This window comes from Crocodylus siamensis, chromosome 9, assembly GCF_052110815.1.
Source record: "Crocodylus siamensis isolate JL-2025a chromosome 9, ASM5211081v1, whole genome shotgun sequence".
NCBI lineage: Eukaryota > Metazoa > Chordata > Crocodylia > Crocodylidae > Crocodylus > Crocodylus siamensis.
In genome coordinates, this window is record NC_143403.1 from 41875371 (window position 1) to 41898875 (window position 23505).

Here is a 23505-nt window from a genome sequence, read left to right on the forward strand (position 1 = left end):
AGGCATTAACTGGGTCCTAGGCTGCTGATGTTGAAATCTCCCAATCAGTCCTGGGAAGGCATTAACTCTGCCCTGGACTGCTTGCTGCCATGGCAATTAATGCCTTCCCCAGGCTTGACTGTGGGATCAGTTGTGGAGAAGCCATTAATTGCTGCATTATTATTAAGCAATCTAAGCACCTAATTATTAATCTGTTTAAAAAAAACTTATTAAAATAAATCAATGGACACAATGAATTTTAACAAATACCAACTATATACACTTTCATAGATTTCAGATACATTAGGGCTGGAAGGGACCTTGAAAGATCATCAGGTTCAACACCCTGCCCAAGGGGCAGGAAGTCAGCAGGGCTCTCTATTCAATAGTACTGTACCATCTAAACAAAATTCTTACACTAAAATATCTTATGAAAATAAAGCTGTACTATGCACAACATGAATTGTAACTAATACCAGCTATATATATTTTATTAAAGGACATTAGAAAAAGGAATTTACTGAAACAATGCTAACCTAAAGACAGGCAGTTCAGGCTATGTATTAAATGCTAGCATAGGTGCATCCAGCCAGTCACAGTTGCTGAAGAAGTTCTCTGCTTCCATGGGGTGAACACTTGTCCATGAACGGGGGTGGTACGCTCAGTGTCCACAAGGTCGTTGGAATGGTGAGACAACATCTTGCCAGGGCGTAAAGATGTGGAAACCAGATACACAGGCACAAGCATCTGGCAGTCTGGCGAAGTTCATGTAGGCAGCACATTCAGTTTCATGCAGTTTCCCTCATTCTGGGATTGCTTTCAGTAACTGCGGGTCACAACTGAGGAAAGGTACCTGGTCGGGATCTAAAATATGAACAGCACTAAGGAAGGGGGCAGCTAGCTGTCTGAACTGTGGTGGCAGTGGTGGGTTGTACCTGAGGCTTCTCGGCCTCTTGAAGGCTCAGACCGAGCGAAAACATTTAGTTCAGCTTCGCAGCTGTTGCCTGGAACAGTTCCCTTCTGTGCTGGTTTTCACAAGGGCAGCTTGACAGTTTCTTGCGATGCCCTATCTTCAACCCAGCTTATCAAGTCTATCACCTAGTGTGTGTGGTGGATCACAGCCTGTCAGCCTTCAAACCAGATCATGAACTGGGTGGCATTGTCAACCGCAAATGTCACTTGATCTTGAATGTTGCCTGGCTGTAAAAGATTTGAAGCTTGAGCATGCACTGTGTGCTGGGTGTGGTTTCCACTTCTCACTCTCAAACTGCTGGTAATGCAGTGTATGTTTGGTGTGGTAGCAGACTGCACCGACCCAGGAATTCCACGTTAGCACAGGCCCTGGTGGCAGCAGCACAGTGGCACACGAGTCTGACTTGCAACAGACTCCCTGTACTGGATCTTACGGCCTGGATGGTACTTGAAGGCTTTCTCCTTGGGGAACTGAGCGTGTCAGATGCCACTTGCTAGGGACAGACTGTGCAAGTGCCATGAACAGCATTGTGCAGCATTCCTTGGAGCACATTGGAGAAAGACTTGCACATGCACATGGCATTGTCAGACCAGAATGCTGAGATCTTGTTACCATAGGTGACAATTATCTTCACAATTGCTTGGGACACCATGGAAAAATTGACAGAGATGAGATGGACCAACTCAGTTTGAAACACAGGTAGGTCCTGACCAGTCCAGTTTCCTGGCAAAAAAAAAAAATGTGCAGCACAGTTGTCCTGAGGGTCAGTGGCTTCATCAGCCCCAGTGGAAATGGAATGATACTCTGCCAAGGTGGCTTTCCTGGATTCTACATGCAAAGCAATGACTGCAAGGGAGATACTTCTGGTGAAGCTTGTTGGCGCACAAAATCATAGAATTGAAGGACTGGACAGGACCTGCAAGATAATCGAGTCCTGGTCCCCTGCCATGGGCAGGATGTTATTGGGCTCAAACGAGCTCAACAAGGTGTTTATCCAGCCTCCTCTTAAACACCTCCAAGGATGGCAACTGCACCACCTCTCCTGGGAGTGTTTCAGATTCTGGTAACCCTTATAGAAAAAGTTTTTTTCTTATGTTCAGCCTAAATTTTCCTTCTATTAGCTTGTGCCCATTGGTCCTCATCCTCCCTTGAGGTGCCTTCCTGAAAAGTTGTTTCCCTAGATCAGGGGTTGTCAGCTGAGGGTAGGTGAGAAGGCCCTAGGGGGTATGCATGGGCGGGCAGGGATGGAGCGCCGTCATGCACTACACTGCCCGCCCAGCCAGACATGGGAGGTGGGGGAAGCTTGCATGTGGTGGCTGGGGGTACACCCCTACCCTGCTGCAGGGCATCTGGCCATGCCCCCCCACAACACACAGACACAGACACTTGGCAACCAGGAGTACATTGCTCCACGTCTGGCTGCCAAGGGGGTACAATGATTCAAAAAAGTTGAAAACCCCGCCCCTAGATCTTGATGCTCACCCTTAACATACTTGTAGGTGGCTATCAAGGTATCTCTCAGCCTTCTCTCTGAGACTGGAGCCACCTGCAGACTCCCTGTTGTTTGCGAGTGATCACCCATCACCATCACTCAGACTGAAGTGGGCCCAGTTCCTGGAGTTTCTTCTCATAGGGCCTATCCTCCAGGCCTCTAATCATACGGGTGGCCCTCCTTTGTACCCTCTTGAGCTTATCCACATCCTTCCTGAAGTGTCGTGTCCAGAACTGGACACAGTACTCCAGCTGTGGCCTCACCAATGCCGAATAGGGAGAAGCATCTCCCTGATCTATTGGCCACACAGCGACTGATGCACAACACAATTCTAGTTGCCCTTCTGGCAACCTCATCGCATTGTTGGCTCATGTTCATCTTCCGGTTGATTGTGCTCTCCAGGTCCCATTCAAATGCTGTGCCAGCCAGTGTACCACATGGAATTGGGCATGTTTTGTTTGGGTCAAGTTACCCCAGCGGGTTGTTGGCTGCCGCGAAAACCTCTTGTCTTGGCAGCCTGCTTTATGTGGTCCTTTTAAACAGGAAGGACATGGTCACTTGCTTCCTGCAAGCCTCTGCAGCAGCTGTCCTCTTCATCTGTGCCTCGGACTTCAAGTGACAATCAATGCTGGTTTTCCTGGATGCATCCAAAGTTATATTGCAGGTGGTTCAGAAGAGCTTGCCTCTGTCTGCATGCAAGGTCCTGTAGGATACTATCTGCTGCTGAAATGTATTTGGCTGTCTTGGAAGCCTTCTTCATGTTCATGTCTGCTCTTTCTCAGAAGCAAGTAGGCATGCTGCAGCAGCATGCCTGCAGGTGTTTTAAAAGCCCAGGCCAAAACCCTCCTGGCTTCCCAGGCTGGCCCATGACTGGCTCCTAGCCTGAGCATGTCAGGGACTCAGCCTCTGATAAGCTCCTGCTCCCCCACTTTCCCTCCCTCCCCCTCCCCACTGTGCTCCAGGATGCCAGGGTTTCCTGCCCTTTTCTGTTTGCAACTGTCCTTTTTTCCCACTTGGTTGCAGGCTGTTTTTCTGCTTTTTCATGGTCCCCGTGCTTTTTCGTGGGGACCAGGATTTTTCACAGATCTACCAAATTTTTGGTATCTGCAAAAATCGCAAACTCATTAAATTGGTTGGTCTTATGATCGCTACAAATTTGACCAGATTTGAATTATGGCCAGCGAAAAGGTGAAAAGAACTACTCTTGCTAACATGTATCCAGAGGCTGAGCCTTGCTCTCAGCTTTGGCTGATGCTGGATGTAGCCGGTCTTAGGCAGGGAACTGCTTTTCCTTTTTCTGTATTGTTACAATTTCCTTTCCAGGAAGGTTGTTTCTCAGACCTGTGGATAACTGTGTGGCAGACCGGGCTGCAAAATTCAGACTTACTTGCTAACCTTTAGTTACACCCATGATTGACTGCAGGTTTAGTCCAAAGACAAGCTGGAGTACAATAGGCAAAAAGGGAACTGGGAGAGGTGGGAAAATGATTTATTGGGGTCTGAACATCCTTATCATTCTCTCAACAAGCTGCATCTTGTACCAGAAATAAGAAATGGAGCTGAGCAGTTGAATTAACTTGACTGGATGTATGGTGCTGTGCATCGAGGATTGTTTCAGGGAGCCCTTGAATTCATTTGTCAGCTGGTGGTTGCTCGGAAATATCATGAAAGAAGGTAATTAATAACCTATCTGTCACCTAGCTGCTGATGCACAGTCCAGGAAGAGCTGGGCCACAAGGTATTGTTGTCAGTGTTGTAGTGGCAGCTGGCACAAAGTGAGGAAAGGGACAAAATAGTGCACAAGTGTCCCTTCTGTGGGACAAAATAGTGCACAAGTAGTTAGCCCAGCATAAGATATTGAACACAACATCCTGTTGCCCCTACCTTGGCCATTCATTCTCCAGGGTTGTGAAGCTATGAACATTTATTGCCAATCGGTATAATGAATAACAGCTCAGTGGGCTCCCAAAACAGACCTTCAGTAGCTTCCAGGAAAACGCCATGAAATTCTGAGTGCGTATAAGTCAAGGGGATCAAGGTTTTACCCTGTAAGTGGAGTAAGAATTTGGCACTGACTGGTATGTTGATGGCTTTGATATTGGAAATAGACTTCAGCTGTGAGCTCTGAAGTCATGTGCTGATATTGGTCCTTTTTACATACACTTCTCAGACAAGAGTTCACATATTCTATGAAGGATGCTATATTGCTGATATTTTTCCATTGCTGGTCAAATTAATTAACATAGATAATTAGACTGCAGCAAGGATTTCTTAGGGTGATTGATATCTTTTACTGCACCAACTATGTAGTTGGGATAAAGTTAAATGAAGACATTCTTTGCCAGGTTACAGCTACAGCATTGCTTTTACACTACCTTGATTAGACTGGTAATTAAAAAGGACCCAGCTCAACCTGCACTCCAAAATGGAGCCATTGCTTTGTGTTTTATTCTCTCCCACCTCCCCCTTTCAGATGATTTTGGGCTTCTCTTGAGGTTGGTACTACATGCCACTTTTTTCCTGATGCACCTTCCACACCAATCCCTCCTCTCCTGTGTCTACAGCGATGCCCTCTTCACTCTTTCTCCAATCCTTTAATCCAAACCTTTAATCCATCTCTTACTGCCATGAGAACTTCCCTTTGGCCTACCTCTGCTGCCACCCAGTGTGCAGACCCTGGTAGGGTCCACCTTTATCCATCAGGTGGATAAAGAGCAGCCTCACCTTCACTGCTGCTGCCCATCCTTCTTTCCATAACAGCTCCCAGAGAATTGTTTAAAACTCTAATGGATTCTTCAGTGGATGTCCATGTGCTCTCCGCACTGCTGCTCTGCAAATGCTCATTTGTTTATTTTATGCTATAGTAGCCTGGGGGCTCGAGTTGAGATCTGGGTGCACTGGTACCATGCTGGGAATGCAGCTGCCACAGAAGCAGGCACCTGACTTAGGGTGACAGTATTTTGCCCCAGTGACCCATCTTTTGGACATTTAATATAAAACTACATACCAAACGACCTGTAAAGAGAATCCCTGGTGAGCAGTAGATCAAAAGTAATACCCTGGAATAATAAATCTATGTAATCTCTAACTGCTCTACTTCTACCTCTTTGTTGGTGCATTCACTTCATTCCCACTGGTTGCCTCTGTAAGGCATAACTTAAGATTTTAGGTTGATTATCAAATACCCTAACTAGACAGCATCCCAGGTACCTCTCTCTCTTAGTCTGGGTACTATCCCATTCTTAGAGGTTTTAAGAGGTGGAGCTTTTGAAATCTGGGTTGGCTTATATCACAGAATTTCTTTCTTCTTAGAAGCAAACCAGGGAATTTGCCCCTTTTTAAAGCATGTTTTTTTTTCCCAGAGGTCTCTGTCTATGTATTTTGATGTTAGTTATGGTATAAATTACAACTGGTGCAGCCCTTTACATGGTGGTTGTACTGGAAAGCACCTAGCCTGAAAATGCAGTGTACACTGAATTCACACTGAAACTGGGAAATCATCTGAACTCAGTTTGACAAATCCATTCTGATAGACACAAACATTAAAGCGGTATTTAGGATTAGAAAAAGCATATCAGGCTCCATGGTGAACCCAAATAACCAGAGAAAAGAAATACAAATTTTATTCTTTTTCTTTCCAACACAATACACTCTCTTTCCAGAGCAAATTAGAAATACAGATACAACTTCCTACCAGCAAGAAAGAGACATCCTTGAAAGGAGGGACAGGAAAGTAAGATACAGTGGTTCCAGAACACAACAACATGGGAGTGAGGGGGCATTCAGGCTCTTTTGGGTGGGAAATCGCCCAAGGTATGTCATTGTATACATAGCAAGATTTAACCTGCTGGAAAAATAAACACATGCTCATTTTATTTATGGAAAAGCTGCTTGTGGGATTCCAGATAGGTGATTATGAAACATATCACATAGTGTGATGTATAAAAGCCATGTGAGACTAAAGGAAAAACCTTTAGCTATCCAGTTTGCAAACAACAGCATCCAAAGCTATAACCTTTTTAGTAGTGCACTGTCTGGGTGGACAGTGGCATTCATATGAGTGCTATTTCTCTGTCAGGCTTTCTGGGTAAGCAGGAACTTAGCTATTACCAGCTGCTGTATGATAACAATCCTTAGCCCTTGAAGTCAATTCCATTTGTAGGTCTCAATGGCTTGTCTTTTTACTAGGAAAAAAGGTATGTTCTTATTCTCTGCAAAGATCCTGGCATAGGTAAGGCAAGTTGTAGCCTTAACAAGTTTCCCCTGGAGTTTCCTATGCCTAGTTCTCTTCTCTATTTATCAAACAGCCATTTGTCTTCATTCCCTGACCTTTTGTCACCATTAATTCAGTACCCTGAGGCTGAGTCCCACCACCAGTCACCCATTGATGCCTCTTCCATGTTGCAAATACTTATAAAGCCACTGTACTGCCCTCCCAATTCTTCCCTAGCACTCTCTTCTACTGTGATGGCTGCAAAGTCTTAACAGCAGTTAGTCCACTGGTGGACTGAGGTCAGTGCATTGTTGTATCCAGCTGCTGGCTCTCATATGCTGTCTAAATTGTAAATTTCTGGGGCAGGGACTATCTTTTTGTTCTGTGGCCATACAGAATGAAGTACCATGGGGGCTCTAGGTCCATCAATGGGGGTCCTAGGGACTATGAGAATTCAAGTAATAAATACTACAGCCTGAAAAATGCACTGCCTTGTCTATTCTTACATGGGCTAGTTAACACAGGTTGGTTTGTTCTCTCCCTTGAAGGAAAGGCCTGAGTGTTTCTCACAGATTCTCTCATTGAGCTCTACAATGAGCCTCTGAAATGGTTCACAGATGGGGAAAATAAGAGGTGGGGAGGAACTGCCCTAGGTCAAACCAGCTAGTCAGTGTCAAAACTGAGACTACTCAGGAACCAGCCTCCCACCACAGCATTTAAATGCTCCAATCACAGTATTTACATGGAAGATCTCAAGGCAAAGGTTGGTGCCTATGAAGCACTTGGCACACACAAGTGGTATAAATATCCCACTGCCTCCTAGTAAGTGCATGGGAGGCCAAGATGTTTACAGACTTAGCAGCCCTTCACCAAAGGAGTTGCCTGCCTTGCTTTACATCCCTGTTTCTGGGGATTAAACTGTGTTTCTGATAAATGCTGAGCCCTCCTATGGGGGGGCAGGAGGGTGGCTAGGAGGAGGGGCAATGGTAACTATTCAGGGTCTCCAGCATGGAATTGAAAACTAAGTATATGGAGAATATTTGGGAGGAGCTGGACCTGACAGAATCCAATTCCTCCCCATCAGAGCACTACTCTGTGAGATTTCCATTAACACCACAAGGAAATAGTTTATTTCTAGCCCTGCCAGTATTTTGTTCAGCAGGCCAGTGAGTTACAGCCCAGTGATAGACCTTTTTCCCTCTGGCAAGCCTGGGCTCAGAACTAAATTGATGTATGATGTCTCAGTTTGCTTTTCACTGCTGTGAGTGACTGTCCCTTTCAAGGCATCTCAGTCCTGCCTTAATGACATGATGCAGAGAGCTCAGGGGTCTGGAACATGTGATGGGGGTGGGCTTGCTGTACTTATTAGCAGGTGACATTTTGGCCTGTTCTAGATGTGGTTCATTGCAGTGTTTGCAATGAAACCATTGTTCAGGGAGAAGAGATAGAAGGAGCCACTGGTGAGTGCATTTCTGGGTTGGATGAAACTGGGATCTGAGCATGAAAGTCAAGCAAGTGGTGATTCTCTTTCAGCCCCACATACCTCTGGGCCAACAAATGCCTGGGGGGTGGAGCAAGAAGCCACACTGGGACATGCCAGCAAAAGTACCTGGGGAGCTTCATTGTTCGTCTGAACTCAGCAGATCACCTGACTGGCAACATGAATCACCCACAGTTACTTGGGCAAGAGAGGAGTAATTCACAGGTGGGAGCTCAAACAGTGATCTAGGCAGTGGGCCCTTTCCCTGGTACCTAGTTCATCAGCTATGACATGGTCTGGAGCAACTCAGCAAGACCTTCCCTGGAACTAGCTCCACAAGGTTGCAGCATCATGGGGAAAGGTTTGCAAACAAGGGGAGGCCTGTCTGGAATCACACAGAATGGAGACAGTCTGGCTTCTCTGGGGCTTTCTGCTTTTCCTCCTCAAACCCCTTCCCCTCCACTGCCTCTCCCCCCACACTTCTCCCCCAACACACGTTATTTTTCAGTGCTACAAAGAACAATTAAATACAAGGATTTCCCTTGTTGTGGGCACATTGGGAGTCTTGTTCTGCAGGAAATAGTGAGGTGCTAGTCAAAGTGGCTTGGGGCTCTGGTTTTGCTGCACTAGCACTGAGACCAGGTAACTCATGTCATGTCTGGCACCAGCTGAAGGCCTTGAAAGAAATACAAACACAAGAAAGGAAATGCTGCCCAGCCTGGGGGTGGCTGTAACATCCCAGTCCATCTAATGGCTGCCTTCAGGATCCGACGTGTGATTCTTCACCTGTGAAAGGAAAGAGAGACAAAGTGCACCTTCTGCTCTGTCTTGCTGGGCCAAGGCACCAAATATGGGATTAGTGGGCCCTAACTCTGTATGCACAAGCAGGGGTCATCTCCAATGCCTCCCACAGGGCTGCAGTGGAAGACAGTCTGGTGGCATATGCCATGTCATATCCAGCCTGACCCACATACTTTATTGCACCGGGGTGGGTCAGGTGTCTGGCACATCCAGAACACTCTTGCACTCTAGATTTAGATAAGGGTGAGCTGGCATAGATCAAATCAAGATCACAATGAGGGAATGTCTACAGTTCACCAGCTACAGCTTGTGTGGATATATCTGAGCTAGCTTTAAACAATCTAGTTTGGACACCACTCTAGGTGCAGCCCTTTTCAGAACCCACCCAAGCTCCCACCCCACCCAAGAATGGCTCCACACTAAGTGCTAAGCAACCACATTTTTATTGATAGAAGTGCTCAGGTTGCTGGTCTAAGGCTAGATAGTGGGGATGGGCTTGGAAGGCCCTGGGTGGAGGTGATGGAGGTGTTTAAGCAGACTTCATGACTCAAGGGAAGCAGGGGCATGGGAGGCTTTAAAAGATACCAACAGAAGTGAGGCACTATCTCCTACAAACTCACCCATGGCTGCCAAGCCCTTCCCCTGACCAGTTGCTGCACAATATGCAGGGAGCAGGTGTGTTCATTTTTCTACTTGGAAGCAAGACCTTCTCATGGTGACCTGGGTCTTGGGCACCATCAGACTGGATGCTGCCATGTGCCCTCCTGGGGCTGCACTGGCAAATAGAGGCTGGCACAGACACTCCTATCTCAGCAGGTTTACCCATCCAACAGCCTGAAAGCCCACCATTCCCATCCCAACCACAGGGAATTCCTGACAACATGAAAGCATACCCTGACACTGGTACTGGCCCATGGCTAAAGCAATCCCTGCAACAGAAAGAGTAGAACAAACTTACAGCAAAGCCCAGCAATGTTAGAGTTCCCCTCACCAATGTTATTTGTCTGCTGCCTGCTAGGGCCAAGCCAGTGCCAGGGTATGTGCTGGTATCCATTATGTGTACAATGGCAGGGCTCAGCAATCTCAGCTGAGACCAGCTGGGCCTCATGAATAATCTAATAATTAAAGTAAGCCAAAGGCCCAAACAGGGGGAGTAAAAGAAGGATGAGGTCTCCCCACAGGCTGAGTAGAAGAGAGCCCTGGAGTCCCCACTAGACCAGGCTACTCTATGGTTAGGTACAGACAGTCAAAACATCTGAGGCTGAATCAATTCAGTCTTGGCACGTTAGTCTAAACTTCATAGATTGAACCAATAAGCAAGTGAACAGACATTCACTTTTGATTCCAGAAATGCAGCCATAGGCCTGCAGTGGGTCAGGCCAGAAGCAGGAGGGGTGGTGGTAGAGTATACCTCCCTGCTGGACTGGAACAGACAGCTTGGGGGAGGTGCAAAGTATCTTGGGATGCTGGGGAATTGTCAGTTCACTTGAATCTGGAGGGGATCCGAGACAGAAGCTCAATACACCAACTTAACCTTAATCAGTTAAGTCTGATATGACATCCAGTGCCGTAGCAAGGGAGGGAAGGTAAGCGGGGTGACCATACCGGGTACCTAAGCAAGGGGATGCCAACAGGCACTGCCCAGCCAGGGTGTGATGTGGGACAGAGCTGCAAGTGGCTCATTTGGGAGGATGCAGGGATCGGGCAGCTCCCACTGCTGCCTGTACTTCCAGGCAAGCATGGGGGGGAGGGGGCATGTGCCCCCCCAGATCTGTGTGCAGGGTGAGGGCAGGCTGCTGCTATGGGCTTTGCCCTGGGTGCCAAACTTTGTTGCTATGGCACTGACTATATTCATCCAGATTTATCTTAAACTGGTTTCAGCTATTCTGAAAGCAGTTTTTGTGCACTGAACTTCTGTTGCATTACAGATTTGAACCAGTTTCCAGTCACTTATACCAGTTTATGCAACTTCTGTCCCTAGCCTAAAAGGCAGGCTCCTTAACACTATGTTTTTCTCCAGCTGAGAATACACCCCTGAAGGGGTTCCTCCTCCCCAGTGGTACTGCCACTGGTAACTACATATTTGTCCAGATGGATGACTTGCAGGAAACCATGTCTGGGTCTGGGCTCTCTAGCTGGCACCCATTTCCAGCATGCAGTGGAAGGGGCTGGCTTCAGTGCTGGGTACCTTATGATCTGCCTTTCCATCCATGAAATTCTGCAGTAGCCAAAAGCAACTAGAGGCCAATGCCCTCTAACAGTCCTCTCTTTTAAAGAAAGGCCTTGGCAGTGTCTGCTTGGGCTGGAGGGGTGTGGAAGCAGGGCATTTCTTGACACTGGAATGCACTGCCCCATCCAGAGTCTTGGTATACTGGCATTCAGGTCATGGTACAAAGTTCACATGCCCTTTGGGAATAAGGGGTAGACAGTGGAGACTTCTCAGGTAGGCTGGGAGACTCTTAGATTTAATATTGCTTTTAAAATGGCACTGCACAAATACAGCTCAGGAAATTGTATACTAATCAGGGGATGGACCCACTTTGCTGCAATGTATTGGTTCAATCACATGCACAAATTAAACTTCACTGGCAAAAACAATTCTCAAAACCTGGCTCTACAGGTTTGGCCTTTTACCAGTGGGTGCAGACATACGGGTATGTGGAAGGTCTTGGACTTGAAGTACAGATCGTTTTTGTTTCTGTTCAGGCAGGTTGGCACAGAGCCACTTCCACTACTAGAGAAAAGAGGAAAATAGCTTCACCACCCCCCTACCCACAGCAGCAGGAGCCCAGTAGGGAGTACCAGTTGTGATGCTCTCAATGCTGTCAGATAATACAAAGGAGCATTTCAGCAGAGGCTGGAGTGAAAGCAGTCAAAGAGCTGCCAGGTGCTGTTTCAAAGCAGGCAATTCAATCGATGCTGAACAAAGATCTAGAGCTAGAGAAATGTAATCAAAATGGTAAAAAAATCCATGCAGCCTCAGTGGCTCTAGCTGGCTGATGCCTCAGCATGGGGCCAGTCTCAGACTGACTGACCAAATTTGATTAGCCAGAAATGCCACAAAATATCCTAGGTGAACTAGGAGGGTGATTGTGCTACTGGCTGAGCTAAGGCAATAGTCACCCTCACATGCTTCAGCCATAGATGGAGTCCTTCCTCTACTTCAATTGTGGCTTGGATGGCCAGGTCTACACCAGAAAGTTTCACCACTAAGGTTTTGGGTTGCTTACTACAGCCAACCCACACTGCAATACGGCCACAGCATGCATATACTTGGTTACTTGGCAATACGGCCACTGCATGCATACGTTTGCACACCTTCACTGCATGTGGCAGCATCAGCTGAAGACGGTGTACAACAGCTAGGCAACCCAGTGTCCTCACAGTCACCATTGTGCAGAGCCTCAAGGAATATTTTCGCAGTGTTGTGGGATGTCACTGCACCCCGCACCCCAAGGAATGATGGGAAGTCAAGGTCAAATTCCTAGAATGGTTTCCTGAATCCCACAATTTCGGTGCCATTTTCTGACCATTTCACAATTCCTCACCATTTTTTCCTCTCTGTTCCCAACATGAATCCTATGTAGATCAGTGGAGTGTGCCAGAACCTAACCCCAGCCCCTACTGATCCAGCTTCTTAGGGCCCCTTTGGATTCCTTGTCTTTGGGTGCTCCACACTGAGGCATCAGTCAATAAGAGCCACTAGGGCTGCATGGATTTTTTGATTTACAAATCTCTAGCCCCAGATCTCTTTGTTGGGCACTGACTGGTCTTTGAGTAGCTCAAGCTATATTTCTTTGCCTTCTGGGTTAAGTGTTAGGATGCAGCCACCAGGGAAGAGAAGCAACTTGGAACTGGGAGGGATGTCAGAGAGAACCCAGCATTGTGTCACTGTACCCATCTAGTAGAGATCAAGGCTCATCTAACATGGCAGGTGCTGGGACTGGCTAGCTTATGGGCCACAGCCCCTGGCAACAGGGCAACGATGGAAGTCGTCATTAACAAGGCCCCCTGAGATAGGAGGCAATATACAGGTAGCAATTTACCTCTCAAGCTGTCATGAGAGTGTGTTTAATACAACACTTCCTTGCAGCACATTGCAGGGTGAGAACTGAAATTACCCTCCTGAAATAGCACCAAGCTAATACTGACACCAAGTCTTTACAAAATCTCCAGAGCCTCAGATACAATGTGGGGATTTCCACAGCTTGATGGTACAATGTAATTAGAAGTGAAGATGCAGTGCCTTCCTAATGGCTTCTCCTTTCCTTTCACTTGCAGATCACAGGAAGCTCTGAGGGGGAAAGCTTTGGTACTGTTAACAGCTCTGCTAAAGAATATTTCCACTTCATTGACTTCTTGGAGCCCAACAACTTAACCCCTCTAGTGCCAGAGTGTAGTGCTTCCAACCCTTCTACTAATGGGGCATCAGAAACCATGAGGGAGAGGGTATGCATCAGCCACATTTGCCCAGGCTCCCTCTGAACTACAAGAAGCCTGAAGAGAAGAGCAAAATAAATCCCTTATAATGCCATGAATGCTAAAAACTCTCTGGCCCTTTGGAAAGTCCTAGCCTCAGTGTTCTAGGGCACAGCTACTCAGTCAAGCCAGTTCCATGAGTGCTAGATCATGCCAGAGCATGTCAGTGTGCAGAAGTGAGGGCCTAGCCTGGGTGCTGGTGGACTACCATGCCAGCTCTGCTCTAGCCAAGGACAGGAAGGCCTCAACCACTAATAGCATTTTGCAAAAGTGGATCCAGGCCTTGGAAGGAGAAGACTTATTTTTAGGTTTTATCCAACAAAGTATTAAATTAGAATTGTCTGGCTGATGTTGCTTTGTAGCCATTCCTGATACCTACTTAGCTGTTTCCATCAATCAAAACCAGGGTGTTTGATGCCCTAATATTAAACCTCTTGAAGAAGCTATGGTAACCCAAGGGCTGTTGGGGGCTGGGCAAGCTGAGCTCTATTCATAGCCCAGAGAGCAGCACATCCACTGCAGAAGGTCTACTGCTAAGTAGGAACCGCTGACCTGGATCAGTGTCGTCTCTGGATCAGGTTCATCCAGTGTTCTGTCTGATACAGGCCAGTGATGGTTGCTTCTGAGGAAGGCACTGGATCAGTGATGGGTAGTCCCACATGCGCATGGTACTTCATAGACAAACAAAAGCCTTGGGGCCCTATTCTCTCCTCCCTCTTTGTTTACACCCTCTTAACTATTGACTAAAGTAGAGTAATGGCTGGTCTGCACTGGGGCCAGGTCAGAATCCAGGCTTCCTTCCCCATCTGTTCCAGGTGAGTATGAATACAATATGGTGCCTCTTGGTGCTCCCAAGAGGGCTGTACAGAACTGCAACAGCCCCCCATCTTTGAAATGTATGGGCTGCCACCCCTTGCCATGTCAAGCCCATACTGTCATTTTGACTGGTTTTCTGCCCTCATGTGGGGAGTATCACAGGATGGGATGTCCACATAAGAACCTGTATGGAGTCCAGTGATTGAGCTTCTTTTTGCCCTGGATCGTTAGCAAGTGCTTTAGGTGCTGAGGCTCAGGCAGGGATTGGGGAGGTGCTAGATGGCAGGGAACAGGACAGACCAGCAACATACTGCAGTGCTGTGAATAGAAGTAGTCTCAGGTTCTACAACACGATCTATGGTGCTCAGCTCTGGTGGGTACTCAGATCAGAGAACAGGGATTAGTACATCAGTCTTGTTCATCTCAGAGCCCCAGCAGCCTGGCCATCACTGGAACCCACCTTCCCTCCCAGACTGTTCTAGGAGCAGGTTAGCAAAAGCCTCCTCCTGCTCCAAATCCTTCACCTCTCTACCACAGCTCCCTCCACAGTGCTCTGCTTCTACCTCAGGCCTTGTCACAGCTATTACAAACTGCAGTTGGATGCACCAGAGACTGGCATGATGAGGATGACAGCAACAGGTAGCAATGCAAGATAGTGAGGAAGGCAACACATGGGGAGGGCAACAGGTATTACAGACTCTCCCAGAGTGAAATCAGGATGGTCTGAGCTAAAACAAAGATAAAACTAGACTTCTCTCCACCTGGGTCCATGTTTGCAAAGCTGTGTGACACCCAGTGCTAAGCAGGGCTCGCCCTGAGGAAGCTGCCCCTACACCTACCGTCTCCTCCGTGTCTGTACCCTCCTCCACGCTGTCAATGTCTCTCAGGTCACTCTGCTCATCGGCTGCCGTGCTCTCCTTTCCCCGGGGTTCCCGCAGCATCTCCCCCACGGGGGACGAGGGGCCTTCACTTGCCTCAGCGTTCTTTTTCTCGCTCTCCTTGGACCCTACAGGATCAGAGGCAGCAGAGGCTTTGGTCAAACTACTCCACGCTCTTCCTGGGTCTGGCACACCCCCAAGCCATCAGATAGATGGTGCAGTCCAAAGGGTGACTAGACTGTGATGCTGAACCTGGGCCACAGAGCAGCTGGTCTAGATCCTGGAGTCACCCTGGCCCTTCCCAAAGGAGCAGACTGTGAAGTGGGGTCCCTAGCTAGCCACAAGGCTGGCTTCCAACCTGGCAGGCAGCATGCCACCTGCCAGTCTCACCCACCACACCTTGTTGGTAATTAAGGTGTTCATTACAGCAGGAGGCTGCCCATTGTTGCACCCTGATAATGGGGGACTATCCGCAGCTGCATTCCACCCTACCCCATGGCTCAAGCCTCGCAAATGGCATCTCAGGTAGTTAGCTAAACCATCACCTTCGCCCATTAGCTGTGGCCACCCAACCATGGGGATCTTCAGCTTCCATAAGCCCTGGCCCCATCTCAGGCCAGCCAGGACCCCAAGCTTCTGCACTCTTTGTGGGCATCCCTTGTGGTGGGCCCCTGGCTCTTTGGTCCTGGCCCCAGAATTGACCAGTCAAGTACCTCAGTAGGGTTTTTGCCTCCTGTCTGCACTAGGAGTCAGGATCCCCCACTCCCAGCTCAGGTGCTCCTGGAAGCATGCCTGGCTGTGCAGGGTCACTCCCCCAGCAGGCTCAGGTGCTTCCAGAAGCTCACCTGGCCTATTCTGCTCAGTTGTTATTCTTATCACACACCACAACTGGTGCTCCAGGGCCTCACAGGGACTCTTACTCCCCCCTTGGAGCAGCAGATCATTGTGCTTGCCTACAGATCTTACTCTCAACCCACCCAGAGGTGAGGACTAGGGTTAAGGCACCCCTAATGACCTTTCACCAGGGTGATCACTAGCATGGCATTTCCTGGGGGCTCCCGCACCACTGAGAGCCCCACCAGGTCACCCACTCCCGGCAAGGTGCAGTTTTACATCATGCCCGTGACCAGGAGCCTCCTAACCCTCCCCTACAGCTCCTCCCTTACCTCTAGGATGTTCCCTGCAGCCAAGCAACATTATTGCACAATGCCCATTTATATAGGCAGTCATGGATCTAAAATGGCTGCCACAATTAAGCACCTGCTGGCTGCTTGGCTTGGCCCTTAAAGTGGCAGGCACCCAGAGTGTCCTGCCACACAGACCAGTTCCCCTTCCAGCCGGTGTGGCTGGGTCCACACAAGTTCACAATCCCAAGATGTCCCAACAGGGATGGAGCACTGCACTTTTCATTGGGCCTTGGCCTTAATCAGAGAGGCACCAAGGGGTCTGAGCCACCGCAGGGGTCCTGCTGATCCTGATTCTGGACCCAGGGGTACCTAATCCTTTAGAACCAGGTCAAGTGATCTCACCACCTGGACATTGCATTTGTGGTCTTATGTCAGCTTGTGCTCAGGAACATATGCTGTGCGTTTACACCTTCCTGGTGTGTGCACTCACATTTGCTGATGCATTCTAGCTTTCTAGATATCACTGCAGTTGGAGCTGCACTGTTAGCATGAAAGTCACTTAATGTGCCTGTGAGCAATGTGGACACCTGTTTAAATCATGCATATGGCACAAGCCATCTGCCAAATCCTGTTGATTTCTCGATTAAAGGCACTATCTTAAACCAATTTAAGCACATGAGGTAGCTTGGGCCCTAACAGCCTGGCTCAGCTGTTCACACCACATTAAGGTACGCTACCTTGTTACTTCATGCGGTGCCCTCAGCCTGTGCCTAGCTGGTCCTACCTCATTGAGGTCTGTTATTTAGTTATTCAGAGCACAAACATGCAGTAGATCAATCAATCCCATGTCAGTACTGTGCTGCAGTCTGTGTAATGGCTGAAGCAGAAGACAGCCTCAGGATTAGCTGATCACTGCACAGCAGATAATTTCCCAGCTACCGAAAATACCTGCTATATGTGGCTTAGAATTTAGATGGAATCAGACCTGCCTCTCCCACAAGTGCAAAGGATCACTCCTTTGAAAGCAAAAGCTTTCCCTTCCCCCTCCCCCTCTGTATTTGACTCCATCCACTTTTCCCTTACCTGTCAGCCGCTCTCGTCTCTGGTCCATCCGATCCAGACTCTCCAGCAGACTGTCCACCTGGGCTTTGATCTGGCTCAGCTCTCCCTTAATGGAATGAAGCTCTTCCGCTCGCACTGCAAAAGGCAGATGGCAGGGCAGGGAGAGAAAATATTAGATTCCTTGCTTCCTCCCTGCAGAACTGTGAAGGGGGACCTGCACCTGGCTGGGAAGCTGACCTCAGAGCTAGTCTTCAGGCCACAGACATAAATGGTTGACCTCTTCCAAGCCACAAGCAGCTCCCTCCCCACAAGCTTGACCTGATGTGTGTTTCCTAATCTAAATGCAGAGCAGTTGGGCCAAACTTTCCAAAAAGGATGAATTATTTTTGCCACCCCGTGGCCCCCTTCCCAAGGCTATCCATCCACTGCAAGGGATCTGACTTCCTGAGCGTCAAGCCCTTTTTAAGTTCCCTCAACAAGAGCTCTCCAAATTACTCATCATTTCAGCCGGTCCCAGCCTCAGGGCCTAGCTTACACTGGGCACCTTACACTTGCCACTGCTGTGCCTGCCAAGAGCCTGTGTGTGGTCACAGGTCTGTTCGTACAAACAGATAGCCCAGAAGAGCTTTTCTAATACACTTTTCAAAGGCTGCTTTTGAAAATTTGGCCTATATAACAGAGTTCAAGGCTGAGTTGTTTCTCTGTTGGGGCTGAGGGTTCTTAGTAGCAGGCTCCTTCATAAGCATCTGAGACATGCAAATCCTATGGTCCCTCTGAGATGCCTCCTATGTGCCTCTCCCCTCCCTCCCTTCCTCTCCATGACACACTTCTTTCTTTGCAAACTAACAATCATCTTTCACTATAGCCATGACACTCCCAGCATCTTATAGAAGTAGCAAGATTGACTGCCCAAACTCTGAACCTTCCCATCCCCTGAACCTTCCCATCCCAAACATGTTGCACTTACATTTTGTCCGACCCACTGCTGAGTTGCTGCTGCTTCTTGGCCCAGTGTGGGGGTTCAGACTGCTTTTCCCTCCTGTCCCCAGGTGAGTTCTCCTGGCCTTGACAGGAATGCGATTAATAAGTGGAGGGATCTTCTGGTACTCATACACTCTGGGAGGGAAAACAGACCACACCAGCATGAGAACAGAGGTAAAACAGAACCCCTAGCATGGTCTGCTACAAAATGACACAAAGATTGTACATTGTGACACAGAGGGTCTTTAGTGTCCACTAAGAAAATGAAACTGTGGGTTCACACCCCACTCCTTACACTATGTGGAGTGAGTTGAGACACATCATGCTCCATATGCTTAAGAAAATAATGTCCTCTTACTCAGAGGTCCTTCCTATGCTGTAGCCTGGTCCACTGCTAGAGGATGCACTCCATGACTTCACTATTTCTGCACAAGGTCTGTTAGAAGCTGGTATCAGCATCCTCCTTGCTAAGGTGCAGAAGCATGGTCAGAGCTTGCTGTCCCATGCTCACCTTTATTCCCTGTCTGTCCATGTCTTCTCCTTCCAGCCAGACATATCAGCCCTTCCCCATGGCTGCTGAGAGAGCAAGGGGCTGCTATCTGCTGGGAATCAGAAGGGCTGATTGCCCGAGAATGCAAACCAGCACACTCTTGAGGAGATCTGGGGCCTGAAGTCTGATGTGTGCCTGCCTCAGTGGAGGAGATGGGCACACTCCAGGCCCAGTTCCTCCTTACTAAGACCATTCATTTCCTGGAATGGCCTAAAGCAAATGTTTCAGAAACAGGCCAATCCCAGAACAGACTTTAACCCGCAGAAGTCCTGCTGGTAGGAGGGGTAAATGTGAGGGCCCCAGGCTGCTCTCAAAGCATCTGGCACTACATTTATAGTTGAAAGGTTTGTGGCACAGAATGGGGGAAGCAGTTACTCCTTTAAAAGTGGAGCTACCAGCTCTTTAACCTCCTTGAATTGCACTGGGAGTCACACAATGAAGATATGCACGTTGCATTCAGGCTGCCCAGTGAATTTCAATGCACAGCAATGGGCTTTCACTGAAGATGACAAAGTCCCAACAGACACTGACAGAGGGCACAATCTGGACTCTCCGGTTATTAACCGCTGGTGCCTTTTGCTGCTAATCAACCAACTGGTATAAAACAGAGGCATAATAATGAGATTGGGGACCATATCCCGCATGGCTACAATTCAGGACAGCTCTCCTTTTCTTCAGAGAAGCTACATCAGTCAAAACCCAATAACGATCTCCAATCAGGACACTTCAGAGAGGGGCTTTCTTACAAGTGCTGATCATTGACATCCAGATTAGTTTCTCTCCTGTGCTGGACTCTACCTGAAAGGAGTGTGTTCACACAGATGTCTTCACCACCACCACACCCAGGCTGGACAGAAACCACAAGGCTCCTTGAGGACTGGATCTGGACACAGCAGCAGTGGCAGCAGATGTGAAGTTAAATGCAGCCATTGATCACCAAGAGGGCTCCAGGCCCCAGATTTTGGTAGTAGACCCCACCCCCCAACTACTGACCCTTCCGGGAGCTTGCAGGCCACATAGCATGGCTGTATATTTGACATCCCCCAGATACCACATGCTTCCACTGAAGATTTCACTGGGGCCTGTGTACTGGGGTCTGGTGGATGTCACACCCATGCTCCCACTGTGAGGCTGGTGTTTGGAGCTGCCCAGCCCATGCTCCACAGCAGGCTGAAGTATTGACATGCTAAGTTAGGAGGCTACGGCAACTCTTGGCTGACATGGCCCAATTGTGAGTCTGGTCAGTGGAGGGATAAGCACCTATGTCATGGAGCTGGGGTGGGGGAAAGGGAGCTCCTACACATGCAGCTGAGTATAGTAAATGGCTACAATAAACAATAAACAGTTTTGAAGAGCTGGGAGGCAGCTTGTGCTCTTGTGCCCCTCCTCCCTGCCTCCCTTACTCACCGGTAAGGGAAATCATCTCTGTAGAGATCATAGTCCAGGTCACAGTTACTGCTGCAAAAGGGAGAGAAGAGAGTAAAGATGCATAGAGCAGTTTACACACACTGCCAGACAGGGCAAGGACCCAGGCATCACCTGCATCTGCAGTGCCGATGTCACAGCTGTGCCACCCAGCAACAGTGCCCCAACCCCATCCAGGAAGGAGGGGAGACAGAAATATCCACTTAGTATTTGAGATTCCTCTGCTTTTATAGTGTGACAATCATACTGAGGGGCACTCCTGGGTTATGGGGAACACTGGCAATGAGGTCAACTGCAGATTAGTGTGGTATCGAGAACTGTTTGAGCCTGCAGCGAAGATTAGTGCACAGGGTGTATTGTGATTATAGAAGACACTAGCAGTAAAGAGGCATCAGGATTATGGGGGTGACTAGAATGGAGAGGGTGCCTCTGGACTATGGGAAGACTAATTTGGAGGTGAGGCCTCTGAACAGTGGAGGAGGCTAGCATAAAGTCTAGCTCCAGATTCCCTGAAGTTTTAGATCAGGAAGATGCTAGGCCCCAGCAAGGAGTTTATTACTCAGTGTGTCTGTAGTGTAGTAGGGAGTTGAGCACCAGGATGCAGAGATGAGCCTGCTCTATCAGTCAGAGCAGGCCCCACTATCTGGGAATCTGCAGTTATAGCTTTCTGATGTTAAATTTCACGGTTTCTGGTTTTGTGCACACACTGTCTGCTCTTTCAGCTCCAAATTAAGAAGCGATCTGTCATTGAGAGCACCTCCAATGCAGGAAGCCGACATGCCTGTAATAAATCATGTGCCGTGAACCAGGAGCAGGGGGGCGGAGAGAAGGGTATAATAAAATATTCTGTAAAAGCTCATTCTGCTGGTTCAGCTCTTGCAGAAGCAGTGACTGGTAGATTAATACTAATGTGAAGTTTTGTCTGGCATGTCACCATATTGCTAAAGCCTCCCCACCCCCCCGGTGACAGCACCAGGAACAGGGCACAGAAGCCCCAGTCCTGAGCAAGTGTCTCTGGGCTCCAGCTTTCCTATTAGAATCAGCAGAAGTGGCTGTGATGCTCATGAAGGGATCAGTGTTCAGTCTCTGCAAGGAAGGACAGTCCTGTGGCTAAGGCAGAGGGCTGGAAGTCAGGACAGCCGAGTTCTGGAATAACTGCTTTGTGAGTTTTGAGGAGTGACTTCCCTTCTCTGTGCCTCAGCTTCCTTCTTTATAACAGAGCTGAGGAGCCTCAGCTAGTGCTATGAATTAGTTCTAAGACTTAGTTCATACACATTTTGAAAGCACTTCGTGGTTCTGGGATAAAGGGTGCTAGGATCTGAGGTGACATCGCATGTCCAAAGCCTGGAGGGCCAGATGTGAGAATGCAAAGCATCCAGCTGTGTACAGGATACACATCATCAGCAGACTAAAAGCTGGGGCAGCACATACTCTACTCCCCCACAGCCAGCAACTGCAATTAGGCAAAATGTTTGCTGGGCCAGGTATTCCTGATGATGAGTCATTGCTTAGTTCAAGGAAGTGCAGACCAACTGACTCTGAGCTAATCTGTTCAGGAGTCATCCACATCAGCAACCATACTGTCTTGGGCTATCATCTCCAGCTATCCAAGCACTAGGCAGGTGCAACAAGGTGGTGAGGGTGACTGAATTCTGACCCTGTGCCCCATCATGATGGCTATGATTAGATCTATCCAGGACGTTAAAAAGCACCTAGCCAGGGCCTGCCATAAATTGCAAGTGCGAAGCTAGCTGATGCTTAGGAACACAGTGCTGTCTCCCTTCTGAGACTTCAAGTCAAGGTCCTGACCAATTGTCATTAAAATCTCATAATATTTTCACCAGAGTGGTGGCATCCTGGCCAAATTCCAAGCAGAGGAATTACATTCTGCTGACCTAAAATTCCCCTGGAGTTTCAATTAAACACACTATTGATTTTCACTTCTACTTTGCCTAGGTACTAGAACGGTCTCCGCGCACTAAGAATGCTTTCAGCAGTGCATGCCCAGGACACATGGCACAGGCCTCTAGACCTTCTGTTCCTGTATCCTTCTGTTCTGACATTGGCCAGGAGGTTTCAGAGGATGGTGTAAGGCCTCCTAACACAGGATCAACTCAGGAGAATCTTAGAGCATAGAGGGAAAACCCTTCCTGACTCCAGCCAGCTACAGCAAGATTGCTAGACCTTGCTCTGTACCCCAGTCAGTGCAACCTCAGACACCATCCTTACCCAGTGGGGCAAGTGGCACCGTGTTAGCACAGCCCTCCCTCACCTTACTGCTGCTGACAGCTGTGCACAACAGGCCCCATAGCCCCAAATTCTGTGACAGACCATGCTCCCTGCTCACCCTGCCTCCAAATTCCCTGGCTCAACAGAAGCCCTATAAGCCATATGCTTGATACCCCTGCTATACCTGAATTGTACTGAGGTATGTGTCTCAGTCATATTCAGCAGTGAGTGGCAGTGAGTGGCAGTGAGTTCCGCAGGTTATTGACAGTCTGCCTTAAAACAAATGTCAGTTTAAATCTCATGTCTTTGAATTGCAGCAAGTGCCTCTTCTTGAGAAAGATGACCAGGACCACGGCCGAATTATGCATAGGCAAACTAGGCACATGTCTAGGGCTCTAAGTGAAGAAGGGGCCCAGCTGTACACATTATAATTATTGAGTGAAAAAAATTAATATAAGAATTTCATCTTCAGCTGGGGTCCCTGAGCTTGCTTGCATTGGGCCTGCTAGAGGGTTAATCCGGCCCTGACCAGGACCCCAGGCTCAATCTCCCATGGCAAAGTGAGAGGTAAACGTACTCCTCTTGCAAGTACAGAAATTCCTGACAAAACCCTTCCATGCCCCTGCTATATTCTCTTAGCATCCCACTATTAACAAGAGGCTGGCTGGTATTCTTAACTCAGTGTATTTAGCAGTAGACCAGGGGTGGGGGTTGAGCTGGTCATACCTGGTATGTTCACCAGCATGATAGCTGCGTTCTACCTGCAAGTACTTGAATTGCGCAGGCACTCTACATGAAATATTCCACATCACAGCAGGCACATACCTGGGATGTTTTGCAGCATCTGTAATGTCCAAGGTGTACTGTCTTTGCATGTACCTGGCTAACAGAAACACTTCACCTGGATGCACATGGAATACCCCACCTTCCATCTGGATGCCCTCAGGACCTTCTGCATCAGTTGAGTGAATTAGAAAAGGCAAAGGGTGGCAGTGTGGGGGAAGGCAGAGGAGCCTGGGG

General features: G+C 48.4%; 1 protein-coding gene across 3 annotated transcripts in view; it reads right to left on the minus strand.

The window, feature by feature from the left end:
• Positions 1-6047: 6047 nt before the first annotated feature.
• Positions 6048-23505, minus strand: part of LOC149857441 (heterogeneous nuclear ribonucleoprotein C-like 2) — a 47154-nt gene continuing 29696 nt past the window's right edge. Inside the window, exons 3-7 of one of the 3 annotated variants that reach the window (XM_090063531.1) lie at positions 20239-20286; positions 18268-18416; positions 17322-17435; positions 15073-15239; positions 6048-8923 (exon numbers count right to left, since the gene is read on the minus strand). In XM_090063531.1, coding sequence (XP_089919657.1) covers positions 8885-8923; positions 15073-15239; positions 17322-17435; positions 18268-18416; positions 20239-20286 — 517 coding nt within the window. In that variant the 3' untranslated portion in view covers positions 6048-8884. Of the gene's footprint in view, positions 8924-15072; positions 15240-17321; positions 17436-18267; positions 18417-20238; positions 20290-23505 lie in introns of all 3 variants that reach the window. The other 2 variants (XM_090063530.1, XM_090063532.1) reach the window with 2 other exon arrangements.